Here is a 25273-nt window from a genome sequence, read left to right on the forward strand (position 1 = left end):
AGGCACTGAGATACCTGAAAAGCTCTCTCAAGTTCATTATCAAGCTAATATGCTATGATTCATTGTTATACTTCAGAAATCCACTTAAACAGTCTGGTGTATTAACTTTTCCATCTCCTCTAAAAGGAGTACCTGAAACATTAAAACTGGATACATCTTCTTATATGCTTACTTATATGCTACACTATTTAGCAAAATGTCTTCTCACTTGACAGACGATCTCTATCCAACTCCTACTCAAGTCTTGTAACCAGTCTAGACTTCCTTCCTACACTTACCTTGTTTCCGATAACTCATATACATAAGACTGAAGAAAATCATTTATACCAATTACTATGCCTGTGTTATTCTTAGGTCAATTGTAACACATTAAAAAATTATTAAACAAGGGTAAATAATGAAGTAGAATTTGAGACAAATAATAAGATAAATAAAGGTGTTCTGGGCAGCTTTAATAAAAATGTAACAAATAATTCTCTGGCATTGTGAAATCTTAATTCATATTTTATACAATTATAAATGTTGGATGTCCTATCATACCAAAGGACAAAGAAAGTAGAAAATAAGACAAGGGTTCATGTCCAAATAAGTCTGTTAATCTCAGTTTTATTTTTCTTACCTATGAAGTGGAGATAATAATACTGCCTGAATTACATAATTTATAAGATTTCTGAGACTAAATAAACTAAAATGAAAACAACTTACATACTGTAAAGCACTAAATGTTATATCAACACATCAAAACGAAATTTTAGAACAACAGGGATAAAGAACTCAAAAAGCTTTCAGAGGAAAAACAAGACATAAAGGAGTAGCAGACAAGATTATGGAAGAAAAAAATAGGAGCAGCAGTCAGAATTATGTTGAACTCATCAAAAGGAATACTAAAAGCCGGAAGACAGCAGTCATGTTTTCAAAACTCTGAGAGAAAATTATTTACAACTTAGAATTTGTACCCAGCAAAACTATCAATTCTGAAGTACAGGTAGACTAAAGATACGGTCAGACATGGAAGGTCTCAAAAATGTTTACCTCTGTCATGGATTGAATTGTGTCCCCCAAAAAACATGTGTAGCAACTTGGCTAGGTCATGATTCCCAGTACTGTACGATTGTGTTATCTGATGTGATTTCCTTATGTGTTGTAAACTCACTATGATGAGATTATATGTGATCTCCTTATGTATTGTAAATTCTATCACTGTGATGAGGTTATACTGATGAGGTTGACAAGATTAAATAGTGTCTTAATGCAACCTCTTTTGAGATATAAAACAGAGAAGTGAGCAGAGACACAAGAACCTCATACCACCAAGAAAGCAGTGCTGGGAGCAGAGTGCGTCCTTTGGACCTGAGGTTCCTGCGCAGAGAAGCTCCCAGACCAAAGGAAGACTGATGACATGGACTTTCCTCCAGAGCCAACTGAGAAAGCGTTCCCCTGGAGCTGATGCCCTGAATTTGGACTTGTAGGTTACTGGACTGTGAGAGAATAAACTTCTCTTTGCTAAATCCATCCACTCGTGGTGTCTCTCTCAGAGCAGCACTGGATGACTAAGACAACCTCCCACACACCTTATTTCAGGAAGAAATGAGTAAACCAAGAAGAAAACTAAAGACTTTATTGTAAAAGAAAATTTCCAGGATAATGGTAAATAAAGGCTCCAAGGTGACGGCTGTACAGTTATATTTAGAAAGCATAGAAAACTTCCTCTGCAAGGGGGAAATAATTGATTATCTGATGTATTTCACTGTATTGCAAGGAATTTTACAGAGCATCTTTGTTATAACATAGAAAAGGAAACAAAATAATGTAACTATTTACACCAAATCAAAAAAAAAAATAAAAACCCCCATTGCTGTCAAGTCAATTGTGACTCATAGCGACCCTACAGGACAGAGTAGAACTGCCCCATAGGGTTTCCAGGGGCAGCTGGCAGATTCGAACCGCCGACCTTTTGGTTAGCAGCTGAATGCTTAACCACTGTGCCACCAAGGTTCCCACTATTTACACCAGGAAAAATAAAAAGCTATACAAAACAAATAAAGGGATAAAAAATTATAGCAATCTACATGGCTCAGCTGTGAGAACAGTTATATAATAATCTGAATCGTAAAAAAATTAACATGCGTTTTAAAAAAAACGGGGATATAACTGTATTTGGAAGACGAAAATATGACAAGTATATTATTTTTCTGAAGTAAAGGTGTAAGATCTTCATCTTCTATAACAGTCAATAAGTATTTTTTAAAACTGAAAAAAAATAAAAAAATAAATATATAGGAATATGGAGTAAAATACCAAAAGAGCAAAAAAGAGTTACAAGTGATAGACACTAAAGATTAGACATTAAGGTAGGGAAAAATTGACAAAAGAAAGATAAAGGACCTCTGTTTTTAATGTTAAGTCTTTTCAATACTATTTGAACGTGCAGTATATTCATATAATTCTTCCAAAAATTATAAATAAATAAATAACAATGATATGCAGGAAAACGAAAGGAAGGACCACTTGAAGTTCCCAATTTTCATTTTCTCTGTCTCTCGACTAATTCAAGCAGAGCCAAGATAAATAAGTCAGGGATGCTCCAAATGAGATTTCTGTACTAGATGAGATGTAGAGTCAAAAACCTCTTAATTGTTCAATACGAATCTTGGATTGGTATCACTTCTTTATTCCATGTTCTTTTTTATTATTATTTTATTGTAGTAAAATATATGTAAAATAAAATTTGCCATTTTAACCATTTGTAAGTATACAATTCAGTGGCATTCATTTCATTCACAATGTTCTGCAACCATCACCACTATCTACTTCTTTTTCATCACTTCAGACAGAAACCATATTCAGTGAGCAATAACTCCCCATTACTCCAGTTTCCCCAGCCCCTGGTATTTTCTATCTCTATGAATTTGCCTATTCTAGGTATTTCATGGAGCCCTGGTGGCGCAGTACTTAAGAGCTCGGCTGCTAACCATAAATGGAATTATACAAAATTTGTCTTTTTGGGTCTGGCTTATTTCACTTAGAATGTTTTTATGGGTCACCCACGTTGCAGCATATATTAAAATTTTATTTGCTTTTATGGCTGAAAAACATCTCATTGTATGTATATCCCACAGTTTGTTTATCTAAATTGTGGGATATACATACAAATGGTCGTTGCCACCATTTGGTTACTATGAATAATGCTGCAGTGAACGCTGATGTACAAGTATCTGTTTGAGTCCCTGCTTTCAATTCTTTTGGTATATATCTAGGAGTGGAATTGCGGGGGTCATATGGTAATTCTACATTTAATTTTTTGAGGAATTGCTAAACCGTTATGCAGAGTCCGTACACCATTTTACATTCCCACCAGAATGCATGAGGGTTCCAATTTCCCCCATCATCCTTGCCAACAATTACTATTTCCCATTTTTCTGATAACAGCCATCCTAGTGGGGGTGAAGTCGTATCTCATTGCTGTTTTGATCTGCATTTCCCTAATGACTAATAATGTTGAGCATCTTTTCATGTATTTATTGACCACTTGTAGGTCTTCTTTTGAGAAATGTATATTTAAAATCTTTGCCCATTTTTTAATTGGGTTATTTGTCTTTTTTATTATGCAGCTGTAAGAATTCCTTATAAATTCAGGATACTAGACCTCTATCAGACATATAATTTTCAAATACTTTATTCCATTCTGTGGTTGTCTTTTCATTTTCTTGTTCATGTCCTTTGATGTACGGAGACTTAATTTTGATGGAGTCCGATTTATCTATTTTTCCTTTGGATGATTGTGCTTTTGGTGTCATATCTAAGACTCCACTGCTAAATCCCAAGGTCATGAAGATTTACCCTTATGTTTTCTTCTAAGAGTTTTAAAATTTTAGCTTTTATATTTAAGTCATTGATCCATTTTGAGTTAATTTTTTATATGGTATGAGTAGGGATCCAACTGCACTTTTGTATGTGAAAATCCAGTTGTTCCAGCACCATTTGTTGAAAAACTATTCACTTCTCATTAAACAAACTTGGCATCCTTGTCAAATATCAATATAAGTTTATTTCTGAACTCTTAATTCTATTCCATTGGTCTATATGTCTATCCTTATGCCAGTACCACACTGTTTTGATTTCTGTAACTTCACAGTAAGTTTTAAAAGCGCTAAGCATGAGTCCTCCAACTTTGTTCTTTTTCAAGACTGTTTTGGCTGTTCAGGGCCCCTTGCAATTCCACATGAATCTGAGAATGAGCTTTTCCACTTCTGCAAAAAAGACTGCTGGGATTTTGATAGGGATTACATGGAATCTGTAGATCGTCTGGGTAGTATTGCATCTTAACAATATTATGAACATGGGCTATCTTACATTTATTTAGGTCTTCTTTAAATTCTTTCAGCAATGCTTTGAAGTTTTCAGTGTATCATCCTTCATCAAGTTTATTCCTAGGTATTTTACTCTTTTGTAAATGGAACTGTTTTCTTAATTTCCTTTTCAGATTGTTCACTGCTAGCATATAGAAACACAACTAATTTTTCTGTGTTGATCCTGTACCTTGCAACTTTACTGAATTCATTTATTAGCTTTAGTAGCTTTCTTGTCAGTCCTTAGAGATTTCCATATATGGGATCATGTCATCTGTAAAGAGAGAGTTTTATTTCTTCCTTTCTAATTTGGATGCCTTTTATTTCATTTTCTTGCTTAACTGCCCTGGCTACAACCTCTAGTACAATGTTGAATAGAAGTGGTAAAATAGGGCATCTTTCTATTGTTCCTGATCTTAGGGGGACGTTTTCAGTCTTTTGTCATTGAGTATGATGTTAGCAGTGGGTTTTCCATGTTCTTTTAAGTAGTCATGTATACAGTATATGGGAGAATAATTTATGTTAGTTTGTTTCTTTTAAAAGCAATATATATTCTTTAGCACATCTTCTTGTCTAGGTACAAGATCCAAGACATTAACTCACATTTGGTGTCAATTACACGCAAGGATTTGTGTTCTGCACTCTCACTAAAGAAGACAAGTATTATTAGCACACTTTTATTAATATGGAAACTGAACGGACAATAAATTAAATAACTTGCCTCAAGTCACCCAAATAGTATGCATGGGACCAGAAATCACACCCGTATCTGTACGACTCTAACTCCCAATCTCCCACCATTATGTTGTTGTCATGGATTGAATTGTGTCCCCCAAAAATCTGTTTGGTTAGGCCATGATTCCCGGTATCGTGTGACTGTCCACTATTTTGTCACCTGATGTGGTTTTCCTATGTGTTCTAAATCCTATCTCTATGATGTTGATGAGATGGGATTAGCAGCAGTTATGTTAATGAGACAGGACTCAATCTACAAGATTGGGTTGTCTTGAGCCAATTTCTTTTGAGAGATAAAAGACAGAAGCAAGCAGAGAGACAGGGGGACTTCATACCACCAAGAAAAAAGCACCAGGAGCATAGTGCATCCTTTGGACCCAGGGTCCCTCCAATGAGAAGCTCCTTGACCAGTGGAAGGATGATGACAAGGACCTTCCTCCAGAGTCGATAGAGACAGAAAGCCTTCCCCTGGAGCTGGCGCCCTGAATTCTGACTTCTAGCCTACTAGACTGTGTGAGAATAAATTTCTCTTTGCTAAAGCCATCTACTTTTGGTATTTCTGTTATAGCAGCATTAGATAACTAAGACAGTTCTTAATGTTATTACTAATTGCCATCGGTTGGGTCCAACTCAGGATGACCTTATGTATAATAGAACAAAATGTTGCCCAGTCCTGTGCCATCTCCATGATCTTTGATACGTTTGAGCCCATTGTTGAGGCTATTGTGTCAATCCATCTCATTGAGGGTTGTCCTTGTTTTCGCTGACCCTCTACCAACCATTATGTCCTTTCTAGCTAGTGGTCTTTCCTAACGACGTGTCCAATGATGAAATCTCACTATCCTCACTTCTAAAGAACATTCCGGTTGTATTTCTTCTAAGACTGATTTGTTTGCTCTTCTGGCAGTCCATGGTGTATTCAATATTCCTCACCAATACCACAATTCAAATGCATCAATTCTTCTGTCTTCTTTTTTCACTGTCCAGCTTCCACAGGCTATAAGGCAACTGAAAAGACCATGGCTTGTGACAGATAACCTCCTCATCAATGTGACATCTTTGCTTTTTAGCCCTTTAAAGAGGTTTTTTGCAGCAGATTTGCCCAATGAAATATGTCATTTGATTTCTCTTTTTTGAAATTGTGCTTTAGGTGAAAGTTTACAGTTAAAGTTAATTTCTCATACAAAAATTTATACACATACCGTTTTGTGACATTAGCTGCAATCCTCACAATGTGACAGCACACTCCCCCTTTCCATCTCGGGTTCCCTGTGTCCATTCAACCAGTTCCTGTCCCTTCCTGCCTTCTCAACCTGTCTCTGAACAGAAGCTGCCCATCTGGTCTCGTGTATCTGATTGAACTAAGAAGCACACTCCTCACGTGTATTATTTTTTGTTGTATAATCCTGTCTAATCTTCGTCTGAAAAGTGGGCCTCGGGAATGGTTTCAGTTCTGGGTTAACAGTGTCCGGGGTCATAGTTTCAGGATTCCTCCAGTCTCTGTCAAACCATTAAGTCTGGTCTTTTTATGTGAATCTGAGTTCTGCTCCACACTTTTCTCCCACTCTATCTGGGACTCTCAGTTGTGTTCCATCAGGGCAGTCATGGTGGTAGCTAAGCACCATCTAGTTCTTCTGGTCTCAGGCTAGTGGAGTCTCTGGTTTATGTGATCCTTTAGTCTCTTGGGAGCACCGGTAGCACAGTGGTTAACAGCTCGGCTGCTTACTAAAATGTCAGCAGTTAGAATTCACCAGTCGCTCCTTGGAAACCCTATGGGGCAGTTCTACTCTCTCCTATAGGGTCACTATGAGTCAAAATTGACTTGACAGCATGGGTTTGATTTGGTTTTTTCAGTCTCTTGGGCTAATATTTTCCTTGTGTCTGGTTTTCTTCATTCTCCTTTGCTCCAAGTGGGATGGGACCAATTGGTGCATCTTAGATGGCCGCTCATAAGCTTTCAAGACCCCAGACGCCATTCAGCAAAGTGGGATGTAGAATATTTTCTTAATAAACTTTGTTATGCCAATTGACCTAGATGTCTCTCGAAACTATGGTCCCCAGGCCCCAGCTCCAGCTACTGTGTCCCTCAAAGTGTTTGGATGTATCCAGGAAACTTCTTAGCTTTTGCTTTGGTTCAGTTGTCATTTAATTTCTTGACTGCTGCTTCCACAAGTGTTGACTGTTGATCCAAGTAAAATGAAATCCTTAACAACTTCATTTTTGTCTTCATTTATCATAATGTTGTTTATTTGTTCAGTTGTGAGATTTTTCTTTTCCTTTATATTCAAGTGTAATCCATACTGAAGGCTGTGATGTTTTCACCTTCAACAGTAAGTGCTTTGAGTTACATTCACTTTTGGCAAGCAAGGTTATGTCATCTGTATATCACAGGTTGTTAATGAGTCTTCCTCCAATCCTGATGCCGCATTCATCTTCATATAGTCCAGCTTCTCAGATTATCTTTTCCACACACAGACTGAAAAAGTAAGGTGAAAGGATACGACCCTGACACACAACTATTCTGATTTTAAACCACACAGTATCCTTTCATTCTGTTAGAATGACTGCCTCTTGATTAAGAATTCCTATTCTTAGTAATGTTATCCACAATTCACTATGATGTACACAATCGAATGCCTTCTTGCAGTCAGTAAAACACAGGTAAACATCTTTCTGCAATACAGTTTCTTATTTCTTTTTTCATTAAATAAATATTTACGGTGTGTCTTCTATGTGCTAGGACACTGGTCTAAAAGGTGGAAATAAAATGATTTTAAAAACTAGACAAGTCCTGTCCTTTACATTAATTATATTCTAATGAGGAAGACAAAAGTAATCATATAACTACATATTATAATGGCAGATGATATATCAGAACAATAATATAAAGAAGAGGAAAGAGGCACTGGGCCTTTTTAGTTAGGGTGATCAGGATAGGACTCTCGAGGAGTGACATATAAGCAGCTATATGTCTAAATAAGGAACCCATGGGGCTACTGAGCATTTGAAACGTGGCTCTCTCTGAAATGAGATGTATTTTCAGTATAAAGCACACAACAAATTTTGAAAACTTTCAGTAGAAAAGAAAGATATCTCATTAATAATTTTTTTATAGTTTTTATTTTTATCTTGAAATAATTGTTTCCTCTTACTTTTTTTAATATGGCAACAAAACATTTTCGAATTACAAATATAGTTCCCACTACATCTTTATTGGACAGCGCTGATCTACATGATGGTGACTTAGACTAGAGTTTTAAAGGTGGAGGTGGTAAGAAATATTGGAAGTGAGTTACATCTTAAAAGCAGAGCCAACAACATTTGTTGACAGAGTAAATGTGAGAATAAGGAAAGAAATTATGAGTTCTACAATTTTGGCCTGAGGAACTGGGTAAATGGTGATGAAATATACCAACATAGGGAAGTCTGGGGTGAAAATCAAGAGTTCTTTTTTAGAATCTTATGTTTGAGCTACTCTGTCGGATATCTAGCAGACATATCAAGTTATGGTTTCAGCATTCACAAATCCAGGGAATATCACTCATAAGGAATATATGTAAATCATACTCCTGGAGTTGGATAATGTTCAACCTGAAAAGCTTGTTGTAGCCTTGGATCAAGTACTCTCTAAACAGTGTATATTCAATAGATACATATTTTTTGATTAATTGTTAGAATATAATGCAGGTGCATAAATACGAGTCACGTATAATGCTATATTCTGCTAATAAGAACATTTGAGGAAATACAGCAAAGTAATCAGGAGTTCAGATGTTTTAACCTAACAGACCAGGATTCAAATGCTACTTTACCACACTAAATGTGTGAAGCTCAGCAAAATTTTTAACCTCTCTATCCCTCAGTTTACTCATCTCTATCTAAAATGAAGGTAACACCTACCTCATACTGTAAGGATTAAATAAGATAATGTATGTAAGGTAATTATCATTATACCTGGAACACAGTAAATGTTTAATAAATGATGGTTATTAATAAAAAAATTAAATTGTACAGTAATAAATGGAATAAGTAACAAAGTCACTTTTGTAAATTTTCATTCTAGTTCTACTTTAGTATTAGAATACCTATTATTTTATTTCACAAGTCTCCAAAATTAAAATGTCTTACCTGTAAGTAGTGTTTGGAACATAGACATCCCTGGCAGGAAACTCCAAAATTTCTCTGGTAGGTCTAACTCTACTATCAGGGTAAAGCTTTACTTGAAGCAGTTCTGGGGTTAGGCAATAATGTGGATTTTCAGGTGCAGGAGAAATGTCTATTTTCAGCTGAGCTGCATAATATTATAAAAACAGGGTAAACATAATAAATAAAAAATTCATTTAAAAAACATTTTTGGAAGGATTTAGATCCTATTTTTACTAGAAGCCTGAGAAGAATACTACACAAACCAAAACTATTATCTCAGATCTCTAAGTTAGTTCATTTTAACAAGTCTCAAACCTGTAAAATTACTGATACAGATATAAACAGTTACTGAATGAATGAACGGCAACAAGGGAAGAAAAAAGCAAAAAAGGAGAATGAAGGAAAAAGAAGGGGGGATCTAGCCTAGAAACAAGTCAACATTTCAAAAGTTAAATGAAAGGTTAAATATAGGCACGGCAGGCTTCAAAACAATTTTACCCTAGAATGGTTTCCTCCAGCATAATATAAGTCTGTTTCTAGTATCATTCCATGTACTTTATTTTTTCTGCTAGAAAATAATCCCAATACTCAAATTATCAAGGATACTGAATCCTGCATTCTAATTGTTAAATAACATGATAGTAGATAAATGAGATAAAGAAGAAGAATGACAGGCATCGAAGACAGAAAGATATATGAACCAGACAGAGGAAAACAAAAGGAGCACATATTATAAACAGTGTTATTATATTAGTGATGGTAATAGTTTTAATCACATCTATTCAAAATGAAAAAATACCTGTAATAGGTCTTAGTCGCCGTAAAACAGAAGACGGCCTTCTCATATCAGCAAGGAATTTGTACAAATCTTCATCACTTAAGCGGTCTCCTTCCTGATTTCATAGATACAGGAAAAAAGAATTCAATAAAACAAACATAGTAGATTTAAAATGAATTTATATTCCCGATAATAATCCTGCCCTGATTCCTACAGTTCAGTAAGAATAAAAATAAATTAATATAATTATAAATACCATGTTGATTTATTTCCTTACCTTTTTGTGCTATCAAATTTTATTAGGATTGATAATATTATCACCTATTTTTTAATTGTATGTATTTACTTAAAAAACCCAAAACCAAACCCATTGCCATCAAGTCGATTCTGACTCATAGTGACCCTACAGGACAGAGAAGAACTGCTCCGTAGGATTTCCAATGCTATAAATCTTTATGGAAGCAGACTGCCACATCCTTCTCCCGTGGAGCTCAAACTGCCAACCTTTTGGTTATACGTTAACCAGTTTGCCAGCAGGGCTCCCTTATGTATTTATTTATAGCCTGTTTTTTATGCCTACAAGGTATTATAGGATACCCTAAAAGATAGCAAAACAATACAAGTTTAAGGTAGATGAAAAGGAAAAACAAAAGGGTAAAACAGACAAATATAAAAATATATGACAGTCTGATAAACAATGTTACAGCTGATTTCATATTTGTTTTTTCAGTGTTATATCACCAAATTCTAAAGGGAAGTACAATCAAATGCAAAATCTACAGCATTGACTAAATAAAATTTTAAAAAGTGAAATAACATAAATCTGTTCAGGAAAAGCATAACTATCCTGATACTAAGACCAGAAAGAAAACTCTTAAAAGTACCTCAATCAATGGGGAAAGAGACAAAAAAAATGAATACAGGTTTTTAAATTCAACATTAATATTTTCTTTTTAGCTTACAATTAAAATACCTGAGAATTTATTGACTTTATTCCTTTATTCAAAAGTCAGTCTTTGGATTTTATTAATCCAATCCTTCTGCTTATAATGTTTTATTGTTTTTAATGTTCGTGTGTTTAATGTTCATATATTTTTATCTTATTTAGTAATAAACATATTTAAGGCTGTGAGCTCCCCCTTGAGCCATATCACATTTGTTCACTATTATGCTCTAAATAAACCACAAAAACAAACAAACCTGCTGCCGTCAAGTCGATTCCGACTCATAGTGACCCTATAGGACCGAACAGAACTGCATCACCAGGGCTCTTCCTATATTCTAAATAGGGTACGGAACTGACTTCTTTTATCTTATTATTATTAGGAAAATGATATTATTATTTAGGAAAATGATTTTGAATTTCCTAAGTGGTTGGAGATGTTAATATTTTTACAAATAGTTTTTAATTTTACTGAGTATGGTTCGAAAATGTGACTATTAAGATTTTTTTTCAGTGACCTAATACATGACTAATTTTTAAATGTTCCATCAGTTGTTAAAACAGTGTATCCTCTCTTTTGGGCATAGAATTAGTATAGATCTTGAAATGAACTTTATTTATAACACATTCAGATTATCTCCAGAGTTAGTTATTTTTGTCTACTTTACCTGTCAAATTGATCATATATTGACTTCGACTTTTTACTTCCTATCTATTTCCATGCCTTTTGGTGAGTGGGGCAAAATTCTCTCCCCTAGCTTGGCCATGTTACTTGCTTTGACCAATAAGCAAATGCAATACATACAGAGACTTGAAAAAATACTCTGCACAATTAAGCTTGCCCTCTTTCTTGAACTTCCGCTGCTGCTATGAGAACCTGACCAAGCTAGACTGCTAGAGGATGAAAGCAGAAGTTGAGAGACATCTGTAATACAGCAGATTCACCTCAGTCTTCCCAGCAGAAGGCAATCTAAATCAACTAACCCTCGGCCAACTTCCAAACATGTGAACAAGCCTACTTCAGTGGAGCAGGCCAGCTGACAACCTCCTCCTCCACTTCACAGGTTTAGGGTTTTGTGCCACTGAGGCAATAGATAATTTACATACCTGTCAACAAATAGAACAAGTTTCCTAAAACTACTGAGTAGGTTTGATTTTTTTTTTTAATCTCCATGTATTTTTAATAATTTTTACTTGACATATTTCAAATATATACATAAACATTAATGATTATTGTGTACTCACTGTGGAGGATAATCTTTCATCAATTTGAAAACACTGTCTTCTATGTCTCATTTTTGAGAAATTGATACCTTGAATTCTACCTTATTAAAACTACGATTTCTGCTTTCTTATTTGCATTTCCCTGATACATAATTTTCTAGCCACTTAAAAATACTATAAAAACAGCAATTCTCATAGTTAAAAAAAAAATACAGAACTGTAGAAATTAAAGTGTAAATGCTTTCCACTGCTTTATGTTTCCAGCAATCACTTATTTATTTTTAAGTTTTCACAATCACATTGTGCTGGTTTCCAGTTGCCTATCTCCAGTACCAGTACATGGTAAATGTTCAAAAAATATTTGTTGGATAAATGAGTGGCTGGGTGAATTAAGAGACAGGTGGATGGGTAACTCATTGATTTAAGTTTACAATGCCAGTTCAGTGATATAGCAGTCTAAAAAGAGAACCATGGAAATAGTGGCAGGAAAAGTGACATAGTAGCTGAAAATGTGGAAAGAGAGGTAAATGTCTTATCTGCTAGCTTTTGTCATTGTATCTGGAAAATCTACTGTCTCATTTCCACAACTGTATTGGGCCTATCATCTCATTCAAGTACCACTGTGGCCTTATCAAGACTCTTTCTTGATACCACGGCTCATAATAAAAAGACTCTTACCATTTCAGATGCTTATCAACTAGTTTATTTCCATCTGAGTCTCTAGTTTTTTTCCAATTTAGTCTCTCAGACACATGTCTATAATGTTACTAATATGTAACAATAAAGAGGGCTTCAACTGTATTGCTATCTGCCATTACACAGCATATATTGTCCTCAACCCTCACCCTCTCAAGTTACAAGGTAACAGTAAGCCAGGATTTCCTCCTCTTCTTTAGAGTAACACCTAATGCATTTCTCAGAAGAAGAATTTTGAATTAATTCTTAATCTGGTCCAAAATACATGGACGGTAACTTTCTCTGGTTTTTCATACTAATCCAAGTTTTTTCCCATTTTTATATGGTTTGGATCATCTGGCCACTTAACAAAGACTTAAATTTTTCTGATCTTGATTTGCAATATAAAATCTATTTTATACAGCTATCCAGTATGAACATACACATACACGTGCACACACAAAAACTGAAAATAAAAAAGGCTCACTAAAGCAATACTTATCCTCACTATGCGCAATGCGGAGTCCTGGTGACGCAGTGGTTAAGTGTTCGGCTGCTAATCAAAAGGACAGCAGTTTGAATCCACCAGCCACCCCGTGGAAACCCTATGGGGCAGTTCTACTTTGTCCTATAAGGTCATCACAAATCAGCATCAACTTGATGGCAATGGGTAACATGTGTGTGCAATGCACTGTTACTTACTCTACTCTACAGTTTGTTTTAAGCTGAGTGTTATCTACCAAACTGATTTTCATTACCACCAACAGATCATGACCTGCATTTGAAAAACACTGATTTAACTTAAGATTTGAGGAAGAGAGAATAGATTTGCAAAGAATAAAATACCCTTGGTGAAGAACTTCTTGAATGTATAAATTAACCGCTAAAATTAATATTTAGTGCATTTTAGCACAGAAATGCACTATTAGGCCTGAAAGTTCTATTTCATATAGCATGGATATGGTAGTTTAGGCCAGAAAAAAACTGGGGTGGGGAAGACAGATGTAACCAGCACTCACTCAGACTAAGAAAATTCATAAACCATCAAGGTTTAAGAAAAGTTAAAATATTACTATTGATAAATAGGATATACATGTGAAGGACTGATTCTGATGCATTATTAGCCAATGTCAACATTTAAACACATAATGATAATAAAACAAATGTAAATTATTATTTTTATTCTTATAGTTTTTATTATTCTTAACTTTTTTTAATTCCTTGAAATCACAATCAATAACTACATGTAATTACTTTTATGAAACCAAAATGTACAAATATGTCCCCAGAATTCCTACATGACAGAACTATACCTGCTTAAAAAAATTTGTCACTGTGAGAGTAGCAGGTCGAAAGCTGGTCAGGTTACAAGCATCATCTCCACTTGTTGTCCTTTCAAGTGATCGTCTGCCAACAATACTAGAATTCCTCCTCTCTGACCAAGACCCTTTTCGTTCTACGTAAAAAAAATTAGATATTCATTTTCATGATATTTAAAATTTATTTTAAATCAGTTTTCTATAAACAGAAAACAATCCACCAAAGTTGAAAATTATCCAGTCAACATACTGATTAGGGTAGAAAAATTTCACTTCTGGAGAGAACAGTAATGCAACACTACCACTAACCTTTTGGTTACCTTTTTACTACTTTACCAAGGTAAAACTAAGTCCATATCACATAAAAATTTATATATATGATCAAAGATGGTCTATAAAGAACAGCTATAGAAGAACTAGGTATTTACTACGAAATATTTACCACATTGGAAATTTTAATCACCATTTAATGGTCCCTCAGTCTCATCACTTGAGTTTGAAACAGAATTTTAAGGTAAACTTGCATGCAAAGTTTCTGCAAGATAACTGAAATATTTAAAACCAACAGAAGAACTAGAGAGATCAACAAGGAAACGGAAGACTTGAACAATACCATAAAAAAACTGGACTTAACAGATATCTACAGAAAACTCCACCAAACAACAGAAGAATATATAGCATCCTCAAGCGCATACAGAACATTCTCCAGGACAGATGATAAATGATAAAATAAGACACAATTTTAAAAGACTGAAATCAAATAGTATGTTCTCTAAGAACAATGGAATTAAACTATAAATCAATAATATAAGAAAATATTCAGTTGTCCCAGCACCATTTGTGGAGACTATTTTTCTCCCAATGAATTGTCCTAGAACTCTTGTCAAACTTGACCATAGATGTACGGGTTTATTTTTGGACTCTCAATTCTATTCCATGGATCTATATATCTATCCTCATGCCAGTATGACACTCTCTTGATTTCTGTAGCTTTGTAGTAAATTTTGAAATAAGAAAGTGTGAGTCCTCCACCTTTTTCTTCTTTTTTCAAAGTTGTTTTGGCTATTTTGGGTCCCTTGCATTTCCATATGAATTTTAGGGTCAGCTCTCAATTTCTACCCAAAACCAGCTGGGATTTTGATAGGAACTGCACTCAATCTATACATTAATTTGGGGAGTACTGTCTTCTTAACAGTATTAAGCTATTAAAGAGAAAAGAAGGCCCTCTGGAGTTAGCTTTTAACTAAATAGCAGGATAGCTCAAAAAGACTGTTACCCTTGAGTACTACGCTCTTCTAAAAAATTATCTACATGACACCAAATGGACAACAGTTACTCTAAAGCACAGATGAGAAGCTTGGAGGGCAGTGAGACGAAGTTAATGGGAATGAAACAACTAGAACGAAAATAATGAGACACATGTAAAGAACGCAACCAATGTCACTGAACATTATGTGTAAAAATCCTTGAATGGGAGCATGTTTTGCTGTGTATATTTCACCAAAAAATACAAAAAAAAAAACACTTTTTATACCTTATCTCACCGCAAAGCCTATAAATAAAACAAGCCTATGTAAGAAAAAGGGAAAAAAAAATACACATTTAGATTACTTTATATGAAGCACTCCTACCTCCAGTGTTGATTTCTACTTCTGTAGAATCTCTTTCCAAACTTCCAGCACTGCTAACAATATTCATTAAATGAATTGCAGTCCAAGCAAAAGGCATGCGATATTTCCCAAGTCTTTGGCAAAACTGATCTGCTTGACTTTTCAACTTCTCCAGTTTTTCCTTGTTCTGCAAAACAGAATTTGACATATTATATGATTACGCTCAAAAGAAATCAATTAAAGGCAATTTCATACTATACAAAGGGAGAGGTTAAGACTTCACAGTTCTCAGCAAAGACAGAAAAATAACCTGTACCTTTCAGATATCAATTAACACTGAACGATCTCACCACATTTTACAAATGTATGTGTAGAGTAGTCTTAGAAATTTCTGTTTGTGATTATATCATCTTGGAAGAAAAGAAAGGAGACAAAGTGCCAAATACGTTTCTCTATTGCAAGTGCTATTTTAGGAAAGCAAACATTGTCATGTTCCAGTCAACAACTGCTAATTACAAAAATTTTCTATTTTATGACTTGTTAAATTTTGTTACTCTAGATGAAAGCAACGGAGCCAATGTGAAATAATCCCTAATTTATGGCAATCTTTGAGGTGGTGGTGGGGTCAGTGATAAATAAGTTCGAAGTTGTGATAAAGGAAACAAAGGCCAAAATATCGTAAGAAGACTGAACTCTGTAAAAAGACTCATGGTTCAAACAGTACACGCATATGTGGCAGACATCTTGAAGCTGACTCAATTTTTAGGCTTCTCTGGAAATAAACACTAAGGTGGCCCACAATAGCAAAGCAACGGTCCAAGAGTGAAAATCTAAACCAAATCACTCACATATTATTTCTATATAGAACACTGGCAAGGTAGACTCTGATGACAACATTCTACTTTGGGAATGAGGGCTGGGAAAAGATGGAAGGATAGCTAAATGGTAGCACTATTGATTGCCAGGTGTATTCTACCTCCAAAATAGGTTCTTGCTTTAAGAGCCTAGATACCAACTGTACTTTAGCCAATGCAGATAAGTAAGGGAAGAGTGGAATAAGCTGCTCTTACACCTATGTGTTCCATATAACAAATCCATTACCACTGTGTCGATTCTGACTCATAGCAACCCTATAGGACTGACTAGAACTGCCCCATAGGGTTTCCAAAGAGTGGCTGGTGGATTTGAACTGCCGATCCTTTGGTTAGCAGCCAAGCTCTAAAACACTGTACCACCAGGGCTCTTCATATAACAAAGCATACTTCATTCGTAAAATGACAACTTGGGGAAAGGTGTAATACTTTTAGCCTGAATTCAACGAGATACCCAGGGGTCAAAGAAGGACATCATGTGCTCACATACAGCCACATTAGTATAAAAAGTACACTATTCCTCAAGCATACTTCTGCTGGCTGTCTCATGTGTCAAATCTTATGTTCACAGAACCAAGGATCGCCTGTTATCCTCACCAGTTTTTTCACCATAGAAGTTTATCTTATGACAAAAGATAATGTATTTTCTATTTTTATGATATTTCTTAATCATTTGCAGCCAGATGAAGGCCTGGAATTTTTGTTTTTTTAGGAGGAGTTCCATCAATACCACTATTTTGTAAATAAAGGAAAATTTTTAATTAAATTTAAACTGAATTAATGAAGTCCTTTCCAAGAAAAAAAATTTAAAAAACCAATTAGTTTTGGGATACAGGAGATTTTAAAGAATAGAACAGCACTGTTTACAAGAGATACACCTTAGACCCAAGGACACAAATAGGCTGAAAATGAAAGGATGGAAAAAAATATTTCATGCAAGTAATAACCGGAAGACAGCTGGAGTAGCAATCTTAATATCAGACAAAGCAGACATTAAGATAAAATCTGTTAGAAGAGTTAAAGATGGACATTATATAGTAATAAAAGAGTCAATTTGTCAAGAAGATTTAACAATCATAAATATATGTGTGCCCAACATGAGAGCATCTAAATATATAAAGCAAACACTGACAGAATTGAGTGGAGAAACAGATAGTACTACAGTAATAGTTGGGGACTTTGAGGGGAGAAATAGATAGTACTACAGTAACAGTTGGGGACTTTAATACAACACTTTCAGTACTGGACAGAACGCCTAGAAGGAAAATCAACAAGGAAACAGAGGACCTGAATGACATTATAAATCAACTAGACTTAACAGACATACGTGGAACACTTCAACCAAAAACAGCATAATATATTCTACTCCAGTGCACGTGGATCATTTTCCAGGAGAGACCACATGTTAGGTTATAAGGCAAGTCTCAATAAATTTAAAAAGACTAAAATCATACAAAGTATCTTCTCTGACCACAATGGAATGAAACTAGAAATTGATAACAGGAAGAAAAAAAAACTCGAAAATACGCAAACATAGGGAAATTAAATACACTATTAAACTACCAGTGGGTCAAGGAAAACATCAATAATCACAAATTCCTTAGAATCACATGAAAATTAAAGCACAACATACCAAAATGTATGGGCTGCAACAAAGGCAGTACTCAGAAGGAAAACTTACAACAATAAACGCTTACATGAAAAAAAGAAGAAAGATCTCAAATTAACAGCCTAACTCTACAACTTGAGGAACTAGAAAGAGAACAGCAAACTAAGCCTAAACCTACCACAAGAAAAGAAATAACAAAGATCAGAACAGAAATAAATGAAATTGAAAACAGAAAAATAGGGAGAATCAACAAAACTACAAATTTGTTCCTTAAAAAGATCCATGAAATTGACAAACCTTTAGCTAGACTAACAAAGAGAAAAGATGTAAATAAACAAAATAAGAAATGAAAAAGGAGACATTACAACTGACCCAACAGAAATAAACAGAATTATGACAGAATATTATGAACAACCATATGGTAATAAACTGGATTACTAGATGAAACAGACAAATGCTTAGAAGCACACAACATACCCAAACTGACTCAAGAGGAAATAGAAAATCTCAACAGACCCATAACAAGTAAACATACTGAATCAGTGATCAAAAAAACCTCCCAACAACAAAAATAAATTCCTGGACCAGATGGCTTCACTAGGGAATTCTACCAAACATTCAGAGAAGAACTGACACTAATCCTGTTCAAACTCTTCCAAAAGATAGCGAAGAAAGGAACACTCCCCATTCTACGAAGCAAACATAACCCTGATACCAAAACAAGACAAGAACACCATAAGGAAAAAAAAAAAAAAACTACAGGCCAATATCCCTTCTGAATATAGATGCAAAAATTCTCAACAAAATACTAGCCAATAAATCCAACAGCATATTAAAAGAACAATATACCATGACCGAGTGGACTTTATTCCAGAAATGCAAGAATGATTTATCACTAGAAAATCAATTGATGTAATACACCATGTCAACAGAACAAAGGGAAAGAACCACATGATCGTCTTTATGGATGCAAGAAAAGCATTTGATAAAATCCAACACCCTTTCTTGATGAAAAGCCTCAAGAAGATTGGAATAGAAGGGAAGTTACATGATTCAACTATAGGCTGTTTACAAGAGACACAGCTTATACCCAAGGACACAAATAGGTTGAAAGTGAAAGGACGGAAAAAATATTTGATGCAAATAAAGAACAGAACAGCACAGATGAAAGCTACATGACAAAGCAAACAAAGAAGAAAGGAAGAAGGCAGCTAGGTCAATAGAAAAAAAAGGAATTAGCAGTGAAATTCTTTAACATGTTATATATACTATTCTTCCAAATTACAATAGTAGCAGGCAGAGCTAATAACGGCGCTATAGCCAACTTACAATAGTAATAATGTGCGGAAAATGAAAGATACGACATTTTACCTTGGCAGCATCTGCTTCTTTGAAAACCATATATGGTTCTGCACATTCTCCAATGTCTCCTTGCTGTAGGACTTTTTCTAGCTGTTGAAGGCAAAAATATAAAGATTAATTAGGCTTAAAAAAAAGGAGTCACCTTAAAATTCATCTCCATTCAGTATAAATTCAAAATGTAAAGTTACACAACTCACAAAATAATGTTCCTAAGTGGCCAATACAATAGTTCCCACTTACCACATTTCTCCAAAATGTCTCACATTGCCCATGTAAAATTTTAAGTTTTTTTAAAAAAGATAAATAAAATAGGATGAAAATCCAGAAACCAAACCAAGTATAAGTAGAAATCTAGCAAAGTCTATAAAACATTGTTTATTAGGGAGCAGGTTAAAAAAACAAGTGTGGAAAGGTCCATATGTCTAAATATGCATAGGAATATTACTAGAAAATGTTCACTAATTGCTAATAATAATAAAATTGGTACTTCAAATTAGTAGGCACAGGATTTACAAAGAGCTCTTATAAATTAATAAGGTAAAGTAAAAACAATCCAATGAAACAGACGCAGTAACTCACGTTTAAGTATATAAAAATTCATGGTGTGCTACACCTAAAATTTGTGGGGTTTATATTTACTCTGCCTCAATTTAAAAAGACTAAGAAAAATTAGTGTTGAGGGTCAAAGGTTATTCAGTAAATGGTATTGAAAAAACTAGTACTTATCTGAAATTTTTTTAAAGTGCTACAACCAAACCTCAATAATGTTCTCAAAAAAAATTCTCAAGATATCAAATATTTAAAAATAAAACCATCAAAATACTAGAAGAAAATACAGTGAATAATTTTATAACCACGAAGTGGCAAAATCATTTATAAAACCATAGTGAAAAGAATGATACTTTTGGCCTATCATATTTTATTTCTACATGGTAAATAAATAAAGACAAATAACAAACTTAGGGGAAAAATCTGCAACACGTGTTGCTGTTTTTGTTAGGTGCCATCAAGTCAGTTCCGACTCACAGCGACCCTATAGGACAAAGTAGAACCGCTTCGTAGGGTTTCCAAGGAGCAGCTGGTGGATTTGAACTGCAGACCTTTTGGTTAGCAGCCGAACTCTTAACAACTATCCCACCAGGGCTTTGTAACAAATGTAACAAAGTTAAACATCTAAATGCAACCAAGTCTTATAAATAAAAAAATGCAAACATCTCAGTATAAAAATGAGCAAATGACATGAATTTTACAAAAGAAGCAATACGAATGTGAATAAATACACTGAAGTATGATCAATTTCACTAGAAACTGGACAAATACAGATTATAAATAAAGCATTATTTGCCTTAGATTGGAAAAGATGTTTATTAAAAAACAGAAAACAGCATTATGGAGATAAGAAAAACTTGTAACCAAACCAACTACAATTGAGTCGATTCCAACTCAAAGCAACCCTAAAGAACAGAGCAGAATTCCCCCATAGGGCTTCCGAGGAGTGGCTGGTGAATTCAAACTGCTGATCTTTTGGTTAGGAGCCTCAGCTCTTAACCACTGCGACAACATGGCTCCAGAGTTAAGAAAAGGTAGAGGAAAAGAGATTTCCTTATACATCATTGCTGTACATGCAATCTGCTAAAACCTACTCAGTCATAAGTATTAAAATTTCAAATGTGCATATACTTTGACCCATAAATTCACTCCTAGGAAGGTGTTTTTAGTAGCTTATGAGACAGTTATACAAACATGTGTACTACTTCTAGTACTACACATTTTATTCTTTAAAAATACCAAATATGGAGGCAGGGCCAAGATGGCGGAGAAGTCAGAGGCTTCTGGTGGACCCTCTTACAACAAAGACCCAAAAAAACAAGTGATTCAATTATATATGGCAATCTGGGAGCCCAGAACGTCAAAGGTAGAGTTGAGGAACCAGACTGAGTGGCAAGGGGAGGGAGAAATGGTTCGGAAGCATCGAAGAGTTGCCAGACCTGACCTGGCAACAGCCTGAGACCTTCAGGCCTGAGCAGCTGGTGGGTGAGCAGTGAGGCAGGCAAGCGACAGTGCTTCAGAGGTGCGTTTTCCGCACCAAGAGAGACCCAGTGCCAGAGAGTCTACACGGCGACTCAGAACCAGTAAGAAGTAGCCCTGGATAGGCAAAAGATAAGTATTTGCGTACGGCTTACCACACAGATCAAAAACACCCCCCTTAGGGAAAAAACCTCTCTCCCATTTACCTCCCCACTCCCTGCTCTACACTGGGTCGTGGACCAGCTTCAGCAATTGCCAACTCTCCTGGGCCAGAAGTAGGATCCATCACACGCCCAGAGCCATTCCCCCTGCATCGGAAAGTGAACAAATTAACAAACAGGGGAAAAAATAAACTGCCAGCTCCCCTAAGCCAGGAACCCAGGGTAGGCACAGCTCCTTTACCTAGGCACAGGCATAAGGGGTCCATGGACTTCGAGTGCCTTTCCCCCTGCATAGACTTCTGCGGACCCATTTCAACAGAATAGTCCCTCATTACAACAGTACAACAACGTACATACCAGAACTCTAACTTCAACTGTTTCGGCTGTGAAGTGGCAGGTTCTTAACATTTGACACTCCTCTGCCCATTAAGCAGGGTCTTCACCTACCCACATCAGGGGCCTCAGGACTGGTAACTCCACGCATGCCACCTAGCCACCTGTGAGAGGGGTCCATGAATAACAGGTATCCCCCAGTCCTTACAACCAACAACATTAGGTGCTCATAGTCCAGCTGCAAAACCCACCCACCTAAGTGCTCTAGAGAACAGGGACACGCCTTCTTCCTGGAAACTCAGAGGTGGCCATCAGCACCCTGCCTTGCTCAGAGTGTGTTCCCCTGCTGCAGCCAGATGTCTCTGCCTACATCAATAACCCATGCCTGTCTAGGACTGTAAGTGAGAGCCTACACCACATGCTTGGTGGCTATCTACCTAGGTACCTGAGCTGAATCCATACAGGAGGAGTGGGCGGACTCGTGAGCTCACATATCTAATAACGGATCTAACCAACTGGTGATAGGACATTAGAGCTTCAAAGGTGCCAATAATCAAACCAGCTCATACGAGCAGCCTATTTGGGCATATCAAAACAAAACAAGAAGCTAGGACACAGTAAGCAAACATACAATAAATAAATAAAATAATTTATTGATGGCTCGGAGACAACAGTCAATATCAAATCACATAAACAGGCAATCCAGAATAGCTTCAGCAAGCTCCCAAAATAAACAATCTAGAAATTTTCCAAAGGAAGAAAATTTCTTGGAATTACCAGGGGCAGAATACAAAAGATTAATATACAGAACTCTTCAAGAAATTAGGAAGGAAATTAATCAGAATGCAGAACACGCAATAGAGGAAATTAAAAACATTAGAGAAGAGCATAGTGACAAATTTGACAGGATGCAAGAATCCAGAGAGAGACTGCAATCAGAAATCCAGAAGATTAACAATAAAATTTCAGAATTAGACAACTCAACACAAAGTCATAGGAGCAGAACTGAGGCAATAGAAGTCAGAATTAGTGAGATTTAAGATACAGCACCAACTTATTTGAGGTGCTTTAAGATAAAATACCAACTTATTTGAGGAAAAATCAGATAAAAGGATTTTAAAAAATGAAAAAACCTTAAGAATTATGTGGGACTCTATCAAGAGAAATAACTTATGAGTGATTGGAGTACCAGAATGGAGTGGGGGGGATAACAGAAAATACAGAGAGAATTGTTGAAGATTTGTTGGCAGAAAACTTCTCTGATATCGTAAAAGATGACAAGATAGTTATCCAAGATGCTCCTCAAACCCCACATAAGGTAGATCCCAAAAGAAAGTCACCAAGACATATTATAATCAAACTAACCAAAATGAAAAAGAAAGAGAGTTTTAAGAATGGCTAGGGATGAATGAAAAGTCATCTACAAAGGACAGTCAAAAAGAATAAGCTCAGACTACTCAGCATAAACTACACAGGCAAGAAGGCAATGGGATGACATATATAAAGCCTTGAAGGAAAAAAAAGAACTGCCAGCCAAGAATAATATATCCAGCAAAACTGTCTCTCAAATATGATGGTGAAATTAGGGCATTTCCAGATAAACAGAAGTTTAGGGAATTTGCAAAAAAAAAACCAAAACTACAAGAAATACTAAAAGGAGTCCTCCAGTTAGAAAATCAGTAACATCAGATAACAATCCAAGACTAGAACACGGGACAGAGCAACCAGATATCAACCCAGATAGGGAAGTCACAAAAGTACATCAAAGCTACAACATGGAAAATAGGGAAACAGATGTCAATATGTAAAAGATGACAACATTAAAACAAAAAGAGGCACTTAAGAAATGTAGACATAGATTTTTCATATTGAGAGGAAGTCAGGGCGATATAAAGAAAAAAAAAAGACTGGTATAAACTTAGAAAAATACGGGTGAATATTAAGGTAACCACGAAGGGAACTAAGAATCCTACAAGTCAAAATAGAAGACTAGAAAAATATAAAGACTAAGCAAACCCAGAATCAACAACGAAAAAGATGAAAAGAAAACACATAAAGAAAAATGACTCAGCACAGAAAATTAAGTAGAACAAAGAATCTGTGAACAACACACAAAAAAAGACATCAAATGACAGCACTAAACTCATACCTATCAATAACTACGCTGAATGTAAATGGACTAAATGCAAAAATAAAGAGACAGAGAGAGGGAGAGTGGATAAAAAACCACGATTCATCTATATGCTGCCTACAAGACACACAATTTAAAGACACAAACTAAAACTCAAAGGATGGAAAAAATACATCAAGCAAACAACACTCAAAAAAGAGCAGGAGTGGCGATATTAATTTCTGACAAAACAGATTTTAAAGTAAAATCCACCACAAAGGATAAGGAAGGACACTATATAATGATAAAATGGTCAAAACACCAGGAGGACATAAGTTTCATAAATACTTACGCACCCAACGACAGAGCTCCAAAATATATAAACTCTAACAGCACTGAAAGCAGAGATAGCTGCACAAAAGTAGTAGGAGACTTCAACACACCAATTTTGGTCAAGGACAGAACATCCAGAAAGAAGATCAACAAAGACACAGAAGAGCTAAATGCTGCAGTCAAGCAACAATCTCGTAGACATATACCGAACACTCCACCCAACAGCAGCCAAGTGTACTTTCTTTTCCAATGCACGTGAACATTCTCCAGAACAGACCACAAAGTAGACCATAAAGCAAACCTTAACAAAATCCAAAGCATCGAAATATTACAAAACATTTTTTCTGACCATAAAGCCATAAAAGTAGAAGTCAACAACAGGAAAACAAATCAAACACATGGAAACTGAACAACACCTTGCTCAGAAACAACTGGGTTATAGAAGAAATTAAGGATGGAATAAAGAAATTTATGGAATCAAATGAGAATGAAAACACATCCTACCAGAACCTCTGGGACACAGCAAAAGCAGTGCTCAGAGGTCAGTTTATAGCAATAAATGCACACAACCAAAAAGAAGAAAGGGCCATAATCAAAACATTAACCCTACAACTGGAACAAGTAGAAAGAGAGCAGCAAAAGAAGCCCTCAGGCTCCAGAAGAAAGGAAATAATAACAATTAGAGC

The 25273-nt window shown here is 35.5% G+C and overlaps 1 protein-coding gene across 4 annotated transcripts in view; it reads right to left on the reverse strand.

Annotated features, from left to right (window-relative positions):
- Positions 1-25273, reverse strand: part of DOCK7 (dedicator of cytokinesis 7) — a 288307-nt gene that overhangs the window by 177422 nt on the left and 85612 nt on the right. For all 4 annotated transcript variants that reach the window (XR_002823979.1, XR_002823980.1, XM_004369004.2 and 1 more), the window contains exons 10-14: positions 19632-19712; positions 15801-15966; positions 14164-14306; positions 10030-10123; positions 9213-9375 (exon numbers count right to left, since the gene is read on the reverse strand). Coding sequence is in view for 2 of the 4 variants with exons in the window: in XM_004369004.2 (XP_004369061.1) it covers positions 9213-9375; positions 10030-10123; positions 14164-14306; positions 15801-15966; positions 19632-19712 (647 nt within the window). In the remaining 2 variants the exon portion in view is untranslated. The remainder of the gene's footprint in view (positions 1-9212; positions 9376-10029; positions 10124-14163; positions 14307-15800; positions 15967-19631; positions 19713-25273) is intronic.

The sequence above is a fragment of the Trichechus manatus genome, unplaced genomic scaffold (assembly GCF_000243295.1).
Source record: "Trichechus manatus latirostris isolate Lorelei unplaced genomic scaffold, TriManLat1.0 scaffold00003, whole genome shotgun sequence".
NCBI lineage: Eukaryota > Metazoa > Chordata > Mammalia > Sirenia > Trichechidae > Trichechus > Trichechus manatus.